At 42.2% G+C, this 19,504-nt stretch overlaps 1 protein-coding gene across 1 annotated transcript in view; it reads right to left on the bottom strand.

The window, feature by feature from the left end:
• The window catches only part of Tprg1 (tumor protein p63 regulated 1), a 101,811-nt gene that overhangs the window by 60,508 nt on the left and 21,799 nt on the right, over positions 1–19,504 (bottom strand). The window contains exon 3 of the mRNA XM_055624751.1: positions 567–743. Coding sequence (XP_055480726.1) covers positions 567–743 — 177 coding nt within the window. The remainder of the gene's footprint in view (positions 1–566; positions 744–19,504) is intronic.

Genomic DNA, 19,504 nt, shown 5'->3' with positions numbered 1-19,504 from the left:
GAAGAAGAAGAAGAAGAAGAAGAAGAAGAAGAAGAAGAAGAAGAAGAGCTGCAGAGCTACTAACTATGGTCATATCTGTCCATCTTGTTTTACAGATGGACTTGAGTCACCAACCATATCACATGCCACCAGCTGGTCCTGCCTTACTCTGGGGCTATGCTGTTCCTCCTGCTTGGAATACTCTTTAACTATTCTGGCTGCCTGGCTAACTCATACTCAACCACAAATACTAGCTCAGGTGCTTCTCCAAGGCAGCCTTTCTTTAATTGTTTGCCATGTGAATTGAATAAGAACGTTTTCTCTTCATTCCCATAGGTCTTCCTACCAAAATGCATTTAGCTATTTGCTTAGGTTCTTATTCTAAATTGCCAATCTGCTTAAAGTCCCATCACTGGTACCTAACATCAATCAGAAGCTCACTCAATACTTTGATAAGCTTAATGGGAGGATTTCCTTTCTCCTCTGCTTTCTTCCAGCCTGCATTTTTCAAGTCACCATGTTACTGATTTCTCCGAGTGTGTCTGCCTTGCTTCATGGCGTCTCCAAGTCTGAAACATAGTACTCACTTGTCCAGAGACATCACCGGGAAGACAAATTTTCCCAGGCAGATGCGACAGATGGCACTCAGGGGAACTTGCTGCATCTGCACACAGCTGAGCATGATGAAGTCATATTTGCAGATCAAGAGGGTCTTGTCTGTGAGTAGAAGGACCTTTTCTTTCTCGTTGTTCCAGTGATCAATCCTGAAGGAACAAACACATGGATGAAGAGATGATTACATATTGGCCATACAGAATAAATACTGCTTATAGAAGGTGGCATAGCTCAAGAAAATATAGTCTATCAACCCTATATGTAAGAAGATGTATGAGGAAGCGTGTATGTGTGAAATAAAAACGTGCGGATGTCAAACTTGATTTTGGGTCCTTTGGGAGGAAATGACTGTGAATGGGAACATGGATTTCTGTCACTTGATACTGCTGTGCGTTTAGAGTTTAAACTTCTTTCCGCTTAAGGAGCTGGTCTTCAAAATGGATACAATACTTAGGGCTCATTAATCTGTGGGAGGAGTAGGAAAAATCACTCCACTGGGTTCTTAACTCAGCGGTGTTTAGTGTTGATGTAGACACAGGTCACTAAGGGACTTTGGATAACTGAATATATATGCCACCTTCTTTGTAGTATAAAGAGAGTTAGAGAAAATAAAAGGTTACGCCCATGGGAGGAAGAACTGGAGAAACATGAACGAGGAAATTAGAGATGAAGAAAGAAAGGAAGAGGACCCAGAAGGAGTGGGTATAGAAGCTGACCATTGACTGAGGACCCCAGTGCACAATGGTCATAGTATGGCTACATGTATTAGCTCTCCATCTGCCCACAACTTTCTGCAGGAAGTTTAGAGGTGCATTCATTCCATTAGAAAAATTAAGGTGTTGCAGCATGGCAGAAAGAAACAACCTCAAATCCAAGAGGTCTTAGTGAAGTTTTTGATATGTGGTTTCCACCTACTCTATACAGCATCATTCGATTGCTACTCTACGGAGAAAGAAGACAGTAGGGCTTAATACGTTCTGCCTTAGAAGGATGGAGAAACTGAAATGTTTTACCAGCTAGCCACATCAACTTCTCTAAATAGATGGTATCTACTTAGCAGTATGTTATAAATGGTTGCCTAATAAGCCAGACTTGTTTTCAGTCTGAGAAAAAAAAAAGGGGGGGGATAAGAAAGAAAAAAAAACTGCAGCTTTTGGTTGAATGGTTTTACTGAAAATGTCAGCACTCCATAATGAGATATATTTTAAAAGGTAAAGGATTCCGGAGGGGAGGAAAGGAGAATTCTTTTTAGGAACACGGAGTGCTCTGCTGTGACACAGACTCTGAATAATTTACATGCCGGCATGTCTGAATTCAAGTAAACACTCTGGCCTATAAATAGCCCAGGCCACCAGCTCCAGCATCTAGGTGGTGGTGTTGCTTTGGGCTCCAGTCATATCTTCATTTCTTAAAGAACCCATGCAGACGCTGAACCACGTAGTCCTGATACCGATACCCTTGATGTTCGGATGACAGCAAACCCAGAGAGAGAACTAACAGCGGCACGGAACTACCGCTGCTTGCCGATTACCAAGGCCTGCCACCTCAGCGCTCTCTTTTACTCCGCACTGTAACGCTCTAGACTGAACGCATCCACCCCTGTTTTAAAGATACCCAAACTAAGATGGCACACGTGGTGTGGTGGTGTGTTACACATTGCAGGGTCATACGCACAGGGGCCTGAAACGAATATGGAGACATCGAATCGAGGCCTAGCTTGGGCTCTCTCCCGAGTGACACCTCCAAACAAAGGGCCCTTCCTGTGTATGCAAGTGTGGTCAAGCGCTTCTCTGAGGACACGTATCCTTACTTGCCACTGCAGATGTCAGCTTACCCGAACACACATGATTCCCCGCCATGTCCTCTTATGCCCTGCCTTGCCTTGGGAGAGAACTTGCTACCTGTTTCTGCTGGTTACAGTCATTTCCATCAGAACATCCCCCCTCCCGTGCCAAATTCTAACCATTTCACTACAAAATGGCTCTAAACTCGCCACCCTCCTCCACCTCTGTCCACCTCTGCTGTCACCATCCTTAGCAGGTGGACTGCTGTCCCTAGATTAGCTATTACAGCTGCAATCTTTGGCCACCTGGACCTGCTTTACCTGCATCCGCTTTCTGCCAACCTCTGCACCCTGTTTCACCAGTGCAGTTTTGCTTTTAGTTTATAGGTAGGTTTGGCTTTTGGGTGCTTGGTTTTTTTTTTTTTTTTTTTTTTTTTTTGGTGTTTTGTTTTAAAAAAACCCAATCCGTTTTTTTTTTTTTGCTCACTCAGCTTAAAAAGCTTCAGTGGTTTCCTGTGGCTCTTATGGCAAATGACAAAACAAGCTAGAAATATTGGGGTGTTTTCCTATTTATTTTGTTCTTCTGGGGCTTTGGTTTTGGTTCGTATGTTTGCTTGTTTGTTTATGTTTGTTTGTTGAGAAAAGTTCTATGCTGCAGCCCAACTTGGCCTCACATTAAATAGTCCAGGCTGGTCTCAAACTTTGGAGGACACTCTGCCTCCCCCTCCCAGGTTCTGGAGTTACAGACACCTGCTACCATGCTCAGAAAGTGACAAAACATTTAACCTTCCTCTACAAGGTCAAGCCTTATCAGCCTCATCTCAAGCCCCATTTTTGTACTCCGTTCTCCTTCGTCCGATGCCATTGCTGTTTCTCCATGTGTTTGTTCGGCTTTTAGTTTGGTTTTGGACTGTGTCCTCTTTAAGAGCCTTTGTATATGTTGGGCCCTTTGCAGGCAATGTTTTTGATCGCCTTTGCCTAGGTAATGCCTACAGACTTGAGCTCCACCCCTGCTTGCTACCACACAGCCTGGCTCTGCGAACCCTTCCAGTCTTTCTAATATGCACTGACGCAGCAGCACTCTTTCCTTTAACCTGGATGAAGTTTTATAGCTATTCTTATGATCATATAATTTATGTGTCACTTATCTTGGACAGCATACATACACTGCCTGCTCATGTCTGGGGATTTCCAGTCATGGTTTTCAATAAACTGAAATAATCCTCCCCTCATAAAAATAGAACATTAAAAAAAAATGAGTACATTTTGGGGAAAAGCTCATGCCATAATAACGAGAAAGAATAAGATGTAAAAGCAATGTTCTGCCTGTGTCAGAACTTTAACATTCATTATTATTCTTCTATGGTGAAATTGCAAATGATGTGTGTGTGTGTGTGTGTGTGTGTGTGTGTGTGTGTGTGTGATCGCACTCGCATGCGCACACACACGAGTGCCAGAATGCCTCAGGATTCTCTGTCTCTTTCTCCCCAGGACTGAGATTACAGGTATTGGCCACAATGCCCAGTTTTTATGTGGGTTCTGGGGTTACGGACTTGGGTCCTCATGTATGCATAACAAGCACTTTAATGACAGTTGTTTCTCTAACCACTATAATACTTAATTTTAAAAACTAGAAACTATTTGGATTTCTCTGATTGATAAAGTTGCTAAACCGTTTCTAAGAGATATTTCTTAGCAGTTTTCATTTCCTTTGCAGGCTTTCTGTTCAGATCCATAGCCCAATTTCTAAACTGGGTTGTCTGTTTTCTTGCATTTTTAAGATCTTTGTGTACTCTGGCTATTAACCTTCTATTGGACGTAGAGCTGCGACGTTTCTTCCCACGCTGTAGACTCCTTCTTCACTTCATTGATGTTTCCTTTGCAGTGCAGAAACTTGATGCTTGAGGATTTTCTATTTTTGAATTTTGGGGACTAATTCCTGAGTAAACCAGTTCTTACTGTGTGATTTCATCTCACCCTAGCCAGAGTGGCTGAAATCGGGGGAGAAACTGATGAGAAACTGCAAAGGGGTGCAGCTACCATGGAAATGAATGTGAAGAAATCTCAAAGAGCTGAAAGTGGGCCCGTCACAGGATTCAACCAGACCATTCCTTGGCATCCATGTTCAATGTCGCTGCATTCCCAATAGCTAGGAAATGCAATCAGCCTAAACGTCCATCAGCTAGTAAATGGATAAGGAAGACGTGGTACATCTGCATAACTGAACTCTATTCAGCTACACAAAGAAATTAAAATTTCAGGTAAGCTGACAGAATTTGAAAACATTACACTGAGTGAGACAGCCCTGACTTAGAAAGACAAACACTGCCTGTTCTCTCTTACTTGTGAATCCGGCTCTGAGTCTTTAGATCTGAGCATATAATCTGTAGCAACCCTGGAAGCCAGGAAACAAAAAAGAGATAGTGGGGGTTGGGAGTAGATGAAGCACTCTAGGGATGGGCAGAACAGGACACAGTGCTATGAATAGGGGGAGTGGAAAAACTGGAGCAGGTCTTAACTGCGGAGGAGGAAGAGAGGATGACAGAGAAAACGAGGAAGAGAGGAGTGCTGAGTGATCCTGAGGACTGGGGTGATAATAACGTCTTCTGGACAAGCCAGAGATGCTGCTGCTATGAGCCCTCAATACACCTGCTTTCACAAGACCTGCACGGACCTCACCAGGCCAGAGGCCAATAAGATGAAATAAACTCTAACAAGGCTCCACCCCTAGAGGAAGAGCCTCAGAATGGCTGCTGAAGGAAAGAGAAACTGTTCATTTTCCCCAGGGAACAGATCCTAATCCTCAACAGTCAGCTTCAGACACATGCAAATAAGGACAGCATTGCCAAGCTCTCATAATCCCCCACCTCCCCTGTCCACACATATCTAAAGAGGTCATTCATTTGAATGAGAAATGGAAGAAAATGTAAGGAGGTGGTGAGGGGCTGGAAGTGATATAAACATGATGTGCTTATTTATGAAATCCTCAAATGATTTTCAAATAAAATAAAAATTTTTAAAAATTGGATTAAGGGCCTTGAGAGATGGCTCAGTGGTTAAGAGCACTGGCTGCTCTTCCAAGTGACCAGGTTAAACTCCCAGTAACCACATGGAAGCTCACACCTGTTTGTAACCATAGTTCCAGGAGATCTGATACCCTCACAGAGACATGTATGTAGGCAAAACACCAATGCACATAAAATTAAAAATAAGTTACTTAAAATGTTGAATTATAAGATGATCAATCCTCACTTAGAAAGACGAATGGGATGGACATTGGATGTAGGAGAAAACAAGTAACAGGACAGGAGTCTACCACAGAGGTCCTCTGAAAGACTCTACCTAGCAGTGTATCAAAGCAGATGCAGAGACTCATAACCAAACCTTCGCAGAGTACAGGGAATCATATGAAAGAAGGGGGAGTTAGTAAGACCCGGAGAGGACAGGAGCTCCACAAGGACCAAATGTATCAGGGCACAGGGGTCTTTCATGAGACTGTTTCTCCAACCAAGGACCAGGTATGGATATAACCTAGAACCCCTGCTCGGATATAGCCCATGGTAGCTCAGTATCCAAGTGGTTTCTCTAGTAAGGGGAACAGGAACTATTTCTGACATGAACTCAATGGCCAGCTCTTCGACCCCACCCCTCCCCGGAGGGAGGAGCAACCTTGCTAGGCCACAGAAGAGGACACTGCAGCCAGTCTGAAAAGACCTGATAAGCTAGGGACAGATAGAAGGGAAGGAGGTCCTCCCCTATCAGTGGACTTGGAAAGGGGCAGGAAGGAGATGAGGGTGGGATTAGGAGGGAATGTGGGTGGGGGCTATGGCTGGGATACAAAATAAATAACCTGTGATTAATATAAAAAATCTATTACATAAAAAAAGACAGCAAATATGAACTATCCTTCAGGTTCCCCGTTTATATGCTCTCTGTTGCATGGACCCTTACTCTAAAAGAGGATGGCATTTCTTGAAAGACAACAAAATCTAAAATAGATTTTCTTCTAGTGTTCTCTCCCTCTATGTATGGGGGGAGGGAGAGAGAGAGACATACCTATCACTCAGTACAGGCCACAGGATGTCTTCTCTGGCTCTAGCCACAGTTGTCACTGTATGACAGTTTATTTATGTGCTGGTCCAACCAACTGCTCACCTCCTATATTGAATGAAGGTTCCACTAGTGTAGAATCTATACCTGGGTCTCTTGTGCCCAGCAAGGTCTCAGCAAACAAGAAGACTGTGTGCTGAGAGAACAGAAACGCACATCCTACTTCCCAGTATGAGACACAGTCCTCCCTGGCACCATTACTTCCGCCCCTCAGCACCAGCATCCCTGTCATTTCTGGCAGGCTGGAGGAGACTAAGACCCAGGTAAGAGAGCATCTGAGAACGCCAGCTTCCCGAGATGACAAGATTCACCAGCAGAGGGCAACAGCGAACTAACAATGAAAGGCCACAGGAATCCTGCAAGTTACCAGGGCCAGTTATCCAGTGACTTAGAACAACCAGGCACCCTTCCTACAGCCCAGACCTGTGTCCAATGATAGTTCTGATACATCCGGTGTCCAGTTGCTCTTGTGAGATCAGCCAACCAATATATTGTTTGTAAATGATCTTCTAAAATAGATTTTCTTCTACTGTTCTCTCCCTCTGTGTGGGGGCTAGGGAGGGCGGGGGGAGAGGCAAACCTATCACTCGGTGCAGGCATTTCAACTGATGCTGAATACAGTTGTTATCTGTGATCTACAAGTCAGTTCAAGTGTACTTGTCAAACCCCTGAAGAGAAGACAGGATTTTGGCTAGTCCTGAGTCGGCAAACTAGGTGGAAAACACCCAATCATTCATTCCACACCCATTCCTGGGTTCTAGAGACTGAAGGGAATCCAACCTGGGTTTGCTTTTCAAACACAAACAGATGAAAATGACATGGCGTTAGAGCAAAGTATCCCCACCCCTTGAGTTAAGTGGAGCCTTGTAAAATGTTTAGCTAAATCACCCACATACAGTTCTTCCCATCACTTGGCTAGGCTTTCCCTAAGCCACTCCAGTTTGTTTAAAATGGGAGACCCTCAAAAGAAACACTGTTTCTAATAAAATTCCAATACCACAAACCTTCTCTGTCCTCAGGTCTCTAAATCTGGCTGCTTGTGACTCACCTGTGTTTCCCCACTTTCCTGTGCTAAAAGCCCTGAACTGGGCTCTGTGCTCCTTATTAGGAATACTGAGACAGTCTCACTGCCCTGAAACCCACAGAGCTCTGTATTGTGAGAAGGAAGACATACAAGAAAGAATTGCACCGTGCCCAGTGGTATGAAGCGGCTGGGTGAAGACAACTCAGATCCACAAGGGAAAACTGGTCTCACAGTTCCCTGCCCACTGCCCACAGGGCTGAGGAAAGTCCCTGGCATCTGTTCCATGCCCTGGCAGAAGGCTCTCTCAGAGCATGCCATTTTCTACAGTCTGGAGACTATCTTAATACTGAGAAAGCACCAGCTGAGAAGGCTGGCTGACATTTTGTAAGGTGAAAAAGAAAATTCTCAGGAGAATTTCTTTCTTGGGTGTTTTTTTTTTTTTTTAACATGCACCTAACATTGGGCAGATGGAGTCTGCCCGGAAGTAGCAGATAGGAAAGGGATGGGAGCTATCGCTGTTGATAAATTGCTCTTTTGGTGAGCATGAGGACCTAAGTTCAAGTCCCAAAACCCACATAAAAATGCTGTCTGTGGTGACTTGCGCTTATAATGTCAACACTGAGGTAAAGACAGGCAGATCCCATCCTTATGGCCCTGGAAGTATACTGCCCAGACAGTCTAGCCTACTTTCAAAGCTCCAGGCTGATGAGAGCCCCCACCTCAAAAATCAAAGAAGATGGGTAGCACCTGAAAAACAAATCTAGCTTCAGTCATGAACACATACATGCTCCCACTATAGACACACACACACACACACACACACACACACACACACACACACACACATACACACACAGGAAAGGTCTAGAAACCTAATCAAATACTGTGCCAGATGCTGTGGCAATCTTCACCAGGCATCCCTCACAAATAGAGGTAAGTAAACTGAGGCACAATAAAGTGTTAGTGCTATTTGAATCAACCCGTGTCGAAGCCTTGATCCCCAATGTAATGACAGTAGGAGGTAGAGCCTTGGGAGGTGTTTGGGTTTGGATGAGGTCATGGGAGGAAGGCTCCTTCAGCACAATGCAGAGGAGACACTGGTTTCCCTTCTCAGCACAGGCACACAACTGAAGTAGCTTCCACTGGCTAGAAACAAGGCCCTTCACAAGACGCAAGAAAACGCAATCAGCTGCCATGATGATCTTTGACTTTGAGCCTCTGGAGCTAAGAAAAATAAATGTCTGCTGTATCCCCCATCCAATGGGGGATTCCTCCAAGATGTGTGTAACATGTTCTTGACCTCAACACATTACCAAGCCACCATGCATGATGGGGAAAGATATCAAATTTCTCCCTTTAGTCAGTAATGGTTACTGAGTGCCTATGTAGGTCTATATAATGCTCCTCAGTATCAGACTAAAGGAGCTTTTACCATGTATTCTACCGCCTAAAAAGCTGACAATCTAATGAGAGGAAACGACAAGAAAATTGAGTGTTATGGAGAGTTATGAACAAGATGGCATCTGGTTAAGTGGTGACCATTTCGCCGATGTTTCTTTTTCACGAGCTCGTCTCTACGTGCTTCAGTGGACTGCATCATTTCCACTTTCACCAAGTCTGTGAGCACGGTCACACTGCCATCACCATCTCTGGTGAGCAACCACGGCATGAAGAGATTAAGTACCTGGCCCACAGTCACACAGTGAAACACTGTAGCATTGGACCCAGTGTCTACAGCCAGAAGCGGTGCTTAAAAAATTCCTACCTGGGGCTGGAGTGATGGCTCAGACGTTAAGAGCACTGGCTGTTCTTCCTAAAGGTCCTGAGTTCAATTCCCAGCAACCACATGGTGGCTCACAGCAACCTATAAGGAGATCTGGTGCATAATGAGGTCTTGTGTACATAATAAATAAAAAAATCTTTAAAAACATTGCTCCTGTATTGATTTATTGTACGTATGGGTGAGTGCGCACACGGTATGACATGTGTATGGATAACAGAGGACCACTTGTAGGTGTATTTTTTTTCTTCCCCCATGTGGGTTCCAAGGATTAAACTTAGGTTGAAAGCTTTACTGATATTCAACTTTATCACCCACCCCAGCTAATGATTTTAATTAAGCACTCTGTTAAGGAAAAGCACCCAAAGCCATATAGAAAAGCAAGGCTTTATACAAATTTTGTTTAAAGGCTATCTTGAAGAATGATCTAGAGATATAACTGGATACAGATTTTATTAAATTGAGAGAGAACAAACAGCATGACCCTGAATACATAGCCTGTTACAGGATGGCTGGCAGGATGAAACATATTACATTATGATATCTTCAAAATCATGGAGGTTGAATCACTCAGAAAAGTTGGTTATAACACACCGAAAGTCTGATTCAGGAGAAAGGAGATGGGGTCTAGAAATCTACTATCTTTTAAGAGGAAGCTGCATGCAGGAGGAGAATTTGTGTTGTGGTGATAAACCTAACATTTCCAGGGCCTGCTCAAGAAACTAGAGTCACATCTAAAAACACTCAGCCCTCCTGGTAGCTGCTCTTTGAACTGGATCCTGGGGGGTGGGGGGGGTTCTTCAGGTGGCATTGAAAGATTTGTGCATTTACATAACCTTTTATGTTGGAATGCATCAGAGAAATCCCAAGTATTTCTTGTCCAACCCAGAGAATTAGTCCCTCACTGTCATAAGGGAGGAAGACTAAGATGAAAGACCACCACTGTGTCATGTCCCAGCCCGAGCCTAGCTTGGTGCAGAGAAACTGGATTATAAATATCCTTTTTTTTTCTCATATCCTTTTGATGAAGACAATCTGTATGCGTGCAGAAATTTTATCAAGATTCTTAGGTGCTCAGCTTGTAGCAACAAATCAATCTTTATCTTCAGGTCTGCTTCAAGTGCCGGGTTCCTGAGGAGGGACCATCTCTCTATCATGCAGGCCCGGGACTGAAGGTGCAGCTCAGCCATGTGCCAGCTGTTAAGATGCTGCCAAAGTTATAATTCCATTCTGAGACTGAATTTCTACATCTCCAAATAAAGATAACACTATCGTATTATCTAAGAGCCTCATAGGGATGCTGTGAGGATAAGAAATATGCAGAATTAATGAAACACAAAGCACACGTGAATTACTTAATTATAATTGTGTAGTAATACAATCACAATGGAGACAATTGCCAAATCCCTTGAAAATTGTTGAAACGTGTATTGAATTAACAAACCAATTGGTGAATGGTTAAGTAAAATTCACTTGAAGAGAATATCTCAAGCCTGACAACCTTTTTTTTCAGATATACAAAACACCTCTTTTCAACTCCCTTAAAATGCTAAAAGAATATTTATTAGTTTCATACATATAAGGCAAACTCTGTGTGTTTGTCTGTTTATCTTGCATGGCTGTTTTTATTTCCATTATACTAGATGTCACATTTGAGTTGTTCTGAATTCATAGGTAAGCCATATGTAAAATTCCCATTAAAGGTGGCTGGTGTGGGCTCTTTTGAAAGGTAAGGAGTTGAGCAGCTGGAACACAATAAGTAAGAAGATCGATGGAAGCAGTTATGCTCAGTCCATTTACAAAGCCTGGCCAGATCAGACCAGCCAACAGCAGACAGGAGCACAACTCAGAAGTCACAAGGCAGCAAGCAGTTCAGGATTATGGCTCAAAAGAGTATTTGATTTATATTGATCTGCAATTGAACTTCCTACAACATGGAATGCAGAATTTCTTTTTAAGAAGCACTACCAGTAAACTAGGTCAGAAGTAATTCTTATCCTCACACAGCTCCAAATGCAAAGTTATTCAGTATGGGCACTGATGAACCAAATGAAGCCTAATGCTTCCTGCTCTTAGATTCCAATAAGAGACACAAAGGAATGAGGGTACAGAGTTCTGCCAAAAGGATTGATGCAGGGCTCAAAAAATGACTCCGCAGTACAGCGTACTGGCTGGTCTTGTAGAAGACCTGGGTTCACTTTCCAGCACTCATGTGATGGCTCACAACTTGAGTTCCAATGAAGCTGACATGCATGTCTCTGTGGGCAACAGGTATGCCTGTGGTACACATAGGCACGTGTAAAGCAAAACACTGAATACACATAAAATAAAAACAAAATTTACAACAGAGTCTGGAGAATATCTTGGGAATAGCATTCAGTGGAGAGCTTCTACAAAGTCCCTGAGATATATTTCAGCAAGAGGCACAAAGATGGGGTGGGGGGAGAGATTTAAGCAAAGACCAGATCACAGACAGAAGTAATCGCAAGTTCCTTGAAACTTATTAGTACTTTTCACATTACATGCCTAAAATATCTTACTTTACAGATGCAGAGGCCATGCCTCAGTAGAGTGGTGTGGACATAGCATGAAGTGACCAAGGCAACAGCATGTTCAGTATGTCTGATGGCTATCCCAGTCAGTAAATAGTCCACCAAGTTGTTTTTCCTTTTTTGTTTCCTACACTGTGAAACAATTTTGCTCCAGAATGCTACCACCAACAAGACAGCATTTTAATAGCTACACAGAAGAAAAGGATTTGGGAACACCCTAGTCTTTACTTTCCCCCACAAAATTAATGAATAGATGTTAAATCATTCAAGTCATCTACAGCACACCAGGAGATCACAAGAGGCCCAACCCCTGGAGGAGCCTCCCTGAATTCTCTTTAAGAAATTCATCTGGACAGAAGCCAAGAACTAGACCCCATGGTGAGGAGCTGGGAGGGGAGAACAGAAGCACAGAATACAAGCAATGCACACATCTCTCCTCCTCCAGTGTTTCCTGTTTATCAAAAGACAAAAGATATCTATTCACTGTAGTCTATTAATTATGGATCTCTGGGTACAGAAACCACAGGCCAAACCAGTCAGATGCAGGAGAAGGGTAGATGCTGTAAAAATACGTGGGAAATCCCACTGAAATCCACAAATGGGAACCACAACACAGCTAGGCTTTACAGGACCTGGAAAGCCACAAGGAGCCAGGGGTAGACGGATCTAGTCTTTCAGACAGAGACTCTATCAAAATTGTTCTGCCTCTTTCACACCTGTCTCTTTCTTCTTGACTGGAGTGGTCCAGATGATTGTGGCCACATTCTTCTTTAGTTCCGCCTTGCCTCTAATCTTTAGTTACTTCTTCTGCAGAACTGAATCTCTGCCCAGAAAATCTTCTAGAGAGAGAATTCTGTTCCATACAGATTAGCTCATTCATGTGAACTGTAGCTTTGGTTCACAGGCAGGGATTAGACCCTGAGTTTAACCAGGTGTGGCCAACGGCGGAAGTTCCACAATATAAAAGGGGGAGGGGGACTTGAAGGATCAAATTGGTGACATAAAGTGCTTTTCTGCTTCTTTGTGAATCTAAGGCAAAACATCCGTTTTAATAATTTAAAAAATCCTATTTCAAACTGCGAGGTGGTGCACAATTTTAGTCCCAGCACTCAGGAGCCAGAGGCAGGCAAGTCTCTGTAAATTTGAAGACAGCCTTGTCCACAAAGGAAGTTTCAGGACTCCTAGGGCTACACAGAGAAACAAAGACAAACAAACAAAAATCCTAGTTCGTTCTAATAGTGTCCTAGTTCCTTCCTTGTTTTTAGCTGTATATAGGGATTAGGGGGGAGGAAAGAGAAGAAGGGAAGGTGGGACCAGGAGAAGAGGGGGATAGGGCTACCACTGGGTTGTAAAGTGAATGACTAAATATATAAACTTAAAAATTGAAAAAAAAAAGATGAAGATGGCTTCATTACAACAGATTCCATTGAAATCAGAAGATTATGGTTGTGTTAAGCAGGGTTCTCTATAGGAACAAAATTTATAGAATGAATACACACACACACACACACACACACACACACACACACACACGGGATTTATTTGAATGCCTTACAAGCAGTGATTCAGCTAGTCCAGCAATAGCTATTTGCCAATGGACAGTCCAAGAGTTCAGTCTATGAGCCTGATGTCTCATATGTGCTGGAATCATGAAGAATTAGGCTCAAATGCCAGTGAAGAGAATAGACTTGACAGCAAATGTGAGAACAAGCAGGCAAGAACAAAGGCTTCCCTCTTCCATGTTCTTTAAATATGTTGTCACCAAAAGATGTGACCCAGACTAAGGGTGAGTCTTCCCACTGCAAATGCTTTAATTTAGAAGCAAAAAAAAAACACCCTCACAGCTATACACAGCCACTTGGGGGTTAGTTGATTCCATATATACAACCAAGAATAGCCATCTATATTTTGAAAATTCATAATCCAATAAATTAAAAAATCTGGGAGAAAATGGTGAATTTCTGGACATGTATGATACAGCTAATTATATAAACTAAACCTAGTTGATATAAACAACTTGAAGAGCTCCATATTCAACAATGAGATTAAAGCAGTTATAAAGAGGCTCCCAAAAAGTAAAATGCTGGAACAAGATGAATTCACTGCTAAATCCTGTTAGATCTTCAAATAACTAATGTCAATGTTCCTCAAAGCATTCCATAAAATAGATGGATGGAAAAACTGGCAGCCTCATTCTATGAAGCCAAACATTTTTATACCCAAACTAGATAAGAATAAAAATAATACTATAGGCCAATTTCCCTGATGTACATAAATATGAAACGTATCAACAAAAATAACTACAGGCCAAAATAAACAACATGTTGAGAAGAATATACAGTATGAACAAGTTAATTTTGTTCCAGGAATGTAAGAGTGATTGAATATGCATAAACCAATGAATATACTACACCATAAACAGACTCAGGGGCAGAAATCACATGATCATCTCAATAAATGTACAGAAGGCATTTGACAAAGCTCAGCATCCCTTTGTGATAAAAGTCCTGCAGAAACCAGAGAGCATATATGACAGACATATAAGTTACTTCGTATTAGATCAAGAATAACAATAAATTTCCCATAGAATTATGGATGAAACAATGTCATATTCACCCTTCCTTAATGTTGAGTTCTCAGCCAGAGCAAGAAAACAAGAGGTAAAAATAGAGAGGGGCACAAATCAGAAAGAAAAGATCCAAATTATCCTTTTGCAGATCATACGATCCTGTAATTAAAAGACCCCAAAGACCATTAGATAACTCCCAGATCCAATGAACACTTGAAGCAAAGCAGTGGGACACAGATGGACATACAAAATTCATTAACTTTATGTATCTATGAGCACTCTGAGAAAGGAATCAGGACAATATTCTCTTTAATAATAATAAACGACCCACAGAATCAATTAAGCAGGGCTCTTAGTGTTCACAGAGACTGAAACAACAATCACAGAGCTGCATGGGTCTGCACTAGGTCCCCTGAAAATATGTTAGGGCTGTTAGCTTGGTGCTTCTGTGGAACTCCTAACAGTTGGAGCAGGGGTGTCTCTGCCTCTTTTGCTGACTCTTGGGACCCTTTTCCCAGTACTGGGTTGCCTTACCCAGCCCTAATGTGACAGTTTGTGTCTAGATTAATTGTGACTTTGTTATGCTATGTTCGGGTGACATTCCTGAGAGGCCTGCTCTTTTCCAAAAGGAGATAAAGAAGGAGGAGGAAGAGAAGGAGGAGGAGTGGATCTCGGGGGGGAAAGGGGGTGGTAGTGGTGGGGACTGAGAGGATGGAGGGAGGGAAATATGAGACCCTGTCCTAAAACCATTTTTTATTTTTATTTTTTTTTCAAGCCAGGGTTTCTCTGTGTAGCCCTGGCTGTATTGGAATTGACTCTGTAGACCAAGCCAACTTCAAACTTAGAGATTTGTCTGCCCCTGCCTCCTGAGTTCTGGGATTATAGGTGTGAGCCACCATGCCTGACTAAAACATTTTTTTTAAACAGGGCTGGTGAAATGGCTCAGTAGTTGGAGTCACTTCCTGCCAATCGTGGCAACCTTAATCCAATCTCCAGGACCCATATGGACAATTCAGCATCTGACATTTATCCTCCGACCACCACAGTCACACTGTGACACTCAGGCATGTGCATGTGTACATGCCTGCATGCATGCTCACAGATGAGCACACATGAGAAATGTAATAAAAATGTTTCATTTGCAATGTACTTAGGAAGTGAGTCCTATTTCAGTCTCTTTTATAGGTAAGAAAACTGAAGGTCAAAGCATAAGAACACTTTATGGCACTTATATGGCATTGATACGGGACAACTTACATATATCAACCTACGTAGCAGCCACAGAGCTCTACCAATCAGGAGTTGTCATTTTCCACTAACAGCCACCAAAGAAGCCATGATCGATCACACCCAAGTTACATGGCGCTAGTGACGGTGGCCTCATAATTACAAAACTGGCCTATGTGGACTCTACTGATAACTCTATTGATAAGATCAGGTGCCCTGAGTATGGGTACCTGAACATCATAATTTCACCAGGCCATACCAGGAACAGCTCTTGCTATTGAGAAGACAGGGTTCAGCCAGGCCTCAGGGTGCAGGGAGACCAGAGGAAGCTCCTCTATACCTTGTTCTCCTTCAGTGAGTGGTTTTCGTAGATGGGCTTCCCCCCATCCCTCACAAGAGGTAATCATGAGTGAATGCTCATAACGTACTGTGCTGGGGTTGTATTGGTTTCCCCTTCCATCCAAGGAAGCCAAGGCCCAGACTTAGGTCACTTAGGTACAGACATATTGCAGTTGGAATGTACTGTATGAGAAAAGAATGTTTTAAAAGATATTTAAAAAAATACCCTAGTAGGCCTAGGAAACAGTGTTTCTCAGTGAACAGGACCTGGGTTTATTTCAGAATTGTTGAAGCTTTTCCCCTTCTTTTGCCTTCCATAAAAATATTAGAGTAAACTTATTTACCCACAAAACCTTCTTGCTGACAGTTTGTTAGGAATTGTGCTAAACAAGTAAATAAAATGGAAAGAGACAACATCTTGACATGTCAAATCTTCCAATCCACAAATGCCCATTTGTGTGTCCATTCCTTAACATCTCCTGATGTTTAATTTCCACTGACATTTTGTAATTTTCAGCATGCAAGTCCTGTGTGTGTGTTTTATATTTCTTCTTGTTTTCATGATTAGTCTGTAATATTGGTTTGATCTTCACTTCTCCACTGCTAGCTGTGGACATAATCAGCATTAATTTACACGTTAAATTAATGTGAAACATCACTAATCTTTAGTAGGTCTCAGAGTTTTCTTTGTATTTCTTGAATGTATCCACATATACAGTCATATCAAATGCAAACAAGGAATTTTTTCTCGATGAGATTAGGAGTGTTCAAGGTGGTATGGCCATAGACAAATAAGAATTTTTAATATGTACTCTGTTTGTATCTTTGATTCCTCTACTTGCATTGCTTGGATAACTTAATCTTCCTGTACTAGGCCAAATAGCAGTAGAGAAAATAGGACCTCGCTTTCCCGTGCCCCAGTCTTAGACAGAAAGCCTTGGTGTTTATCTCAGTAGCATGATAGTACTTCTAGGACTTAAGTGCATACTCAGCATTACACAGAAGAAATTACCCCTGTATTAACATTCTGAGAATTCTTTTGTTCACCAGGAATTGTTGTGTAGTTTGTTCAAATGCTGGTTCTAGATTAGTTGAAATGGTCATGAGGTTTTTCTTCTTCATATGTTCTAGTCAGTACATAGTCCAAGATTTTTTTAGTACCAACCCTTCCCTGAAACCCCGGACAAATCCCGTTTAGTCATGATATATAACTGTCTTTATACATTGCTGAGCACTATTTGTTATTATTTTAGAAATTATTGCATCCGTATTTGATAAGAAATATTATTTTTTTTCTTCTTGTTTTTAGCATCTTTGTCCAGTTTGGGCATGTTGCATTTGCTTCATAGAGTGCTTGGAAAAATGTTTTCTTCTCATATTTTCTGGAAAGGTAACTTGGTTTTCACTTTTTGTGTGAACAATTAATGCAGTTGTCAAGGGAAGACATCTGGGCCTCAACATTTCTTTTGGGAAAGATTTCTAATCAAAAATTAAATTTATTAATTGTTTTAAGATTATCCCATGCATTGTTCTTGGTTGGGGTATCATCAAGGAAGACCCTAGGAAAGATCCTCTATCCTTATGCAGAAGAACATGGAAGCAGGAAAAGACAGGGAACAGGACAGGAGCCTACCAAAGGTGGCCTCTGAAAGACTCTACTGATCAAAGTATTGAAGCAGAGCCTGAGACTAATAGCCAAACTTTGGGCAGAATGCAGGGAATTTTATGAAAGAAGGGGGAGATGGAAGGATTTGGAGGGGATAAGAGCTCTAAAAGGAGACCAACAGAGCCATAAAAACTGAGCCCTAGGAGCTCTGAAGAGAATGATACCCCAGCCAAGGACAATGCATGGAGAAGACCTAAAACAACTACTCAACTGTAACCCATAGACTCAGTCTCCAAGTGGGATCCCTAGTGAGGGGAGCAGGGGATTTCTGTGGCATGAACTCAGTGGCAAGCTCTCTGGTCATCTCCTCCTGGGGGGTGCAGCCTTGCCAGGTCACAGAGGAAGACAATGCAACCAGTCCTGATGAGACCTGATAGGCTAGGGTCAAATAGAAGGGGAGGAGGACCTCCCCTATGAGTGGACTAGGGGAGGAGCATAGGGAGAGAAGAGGGAGTGATAGTGGGATTGGGAGGAGAGGAGGGAGCTTAAAAGTACTTCAAAGACTTAAGAACTTATCCAGGTGCCACAGCCGGGATACAAACTGAATAGATTGTAATAAATGATAATAATAATAATAATAATAATAATAATAATAATAATAATAATAGAAAATATTCATCACAGATAGGGAAAAATAGTTCATTAAATGTTTTAACATTGTGGGAAAAAAAGAAAAAAAATACTATCCCAAAGTTTATATTCTTGTTCATTGAGCTTTTGTGGCTTATGTGGGGGTTTTTTGTTTTGTTTTGTTTTTTGTTTTTAAGCTAGAAATATAGACTTAGATGACAGAGTTGTGAGCTGTGATTCCTGTTTCTTTGATGTTTGTACATCCCATAATGGCAATGGCATACCACCGTGTGCGCGCCCCCATTCTTCTGCCTGCCTATGCCCCACCCCCACTACCCCTGTCAGCGTTGATAGTTCCGCAATACCTCTTTTATTTGTCATCCTTCTAGAAGTTGTCAGTTTGGTCGCTCCTTCCAGAAACCGCCTTTTGTTTCATTAATTCTCTCTGTTGCCTTTTATTTATTTATTTTTTTAATTGATTCCAGTTGCTATCTCCGTTGTTTCCTTTTGTCTTCTAGCTCTGCGCTTGCTCTTTTCAACCAACACTTCTTGGAACCGGAAGCTTAGGTCACAGATCTGAGACCTCTTCAGTTGATGTGGGTCCTTCTCCCCATGTGCCGTGAGTACCCTTGTGGCAGAGTCACATCACCCCACACATAAGGGGCAAGCTGTGTCTTCCTTCAGCACAGTGCCCTGAGGACCTCAAAGTACATGAACTGGTTTCCAAGCATTCAAGCGCCATAAATCCTTCTGATCCTGATTCTCCTCCAACAGACACAGGCAGAAAACACTCTACCTGGTTTTGCTTCTTGAATCAGGTTACATTCCTTTTCTGGCTCGGGATTTGCTGTCCCACAGCATGTGTGATATGTGTTCATGAAAAGAATGTGTGTTCTCCTACCAAATTGAGTGATCCATAAAATGTTGGTTAGGCTATGATCACTGTTGGTTGTGGAGGTGTTTGAAATCTTGCTAATTTTCTGTACGACAGCGTCAGTTATGGAGAGAATGTTGAGATTTCCAGAGCTTGTCTCTGTACTTTACACATGGTCTTCCCATGTTCTGGAATATTGCTTCTTTATTTCTAGTCATTTTTTAAATATCTTTGTCTTTCTTTAATCTTGCCTATTTCCTTTACTCAAAGCAGTGATCTCCAGTGGATTGTCATAGACTCACGTGTGGGACTGACGCTAGTGTATGCCCTATTCTGCTGTGACGTCATTATCTGTCCTTGTCTCTCAGAAGACTGAGAACTCCGAATAGCTGGGAACCTTTTCTTACATGCCTCTG

The sequence above is a fragment of the Psammomys obesus genome, unplaced genomic scaffold, assembly GCF_907164565.1.
Source record: "Psammomys obesus unplaced genomic scaffold, mPsaObe1.curated_primary_1811, whole genome shotgun sequence".
Classification (NCBI taxonomy): domain Eukaryota; kingdom Metazoa; phylum Chordata; class Mammalia; order Rodentia; family Muridae; genus Psammomys; species Psammomys obesus.
The sequence above is the reverse complement of the archived record's forward strand: the minus strand, read 5'-3'. Positions and strand labels throughout refer to the sequence as shown.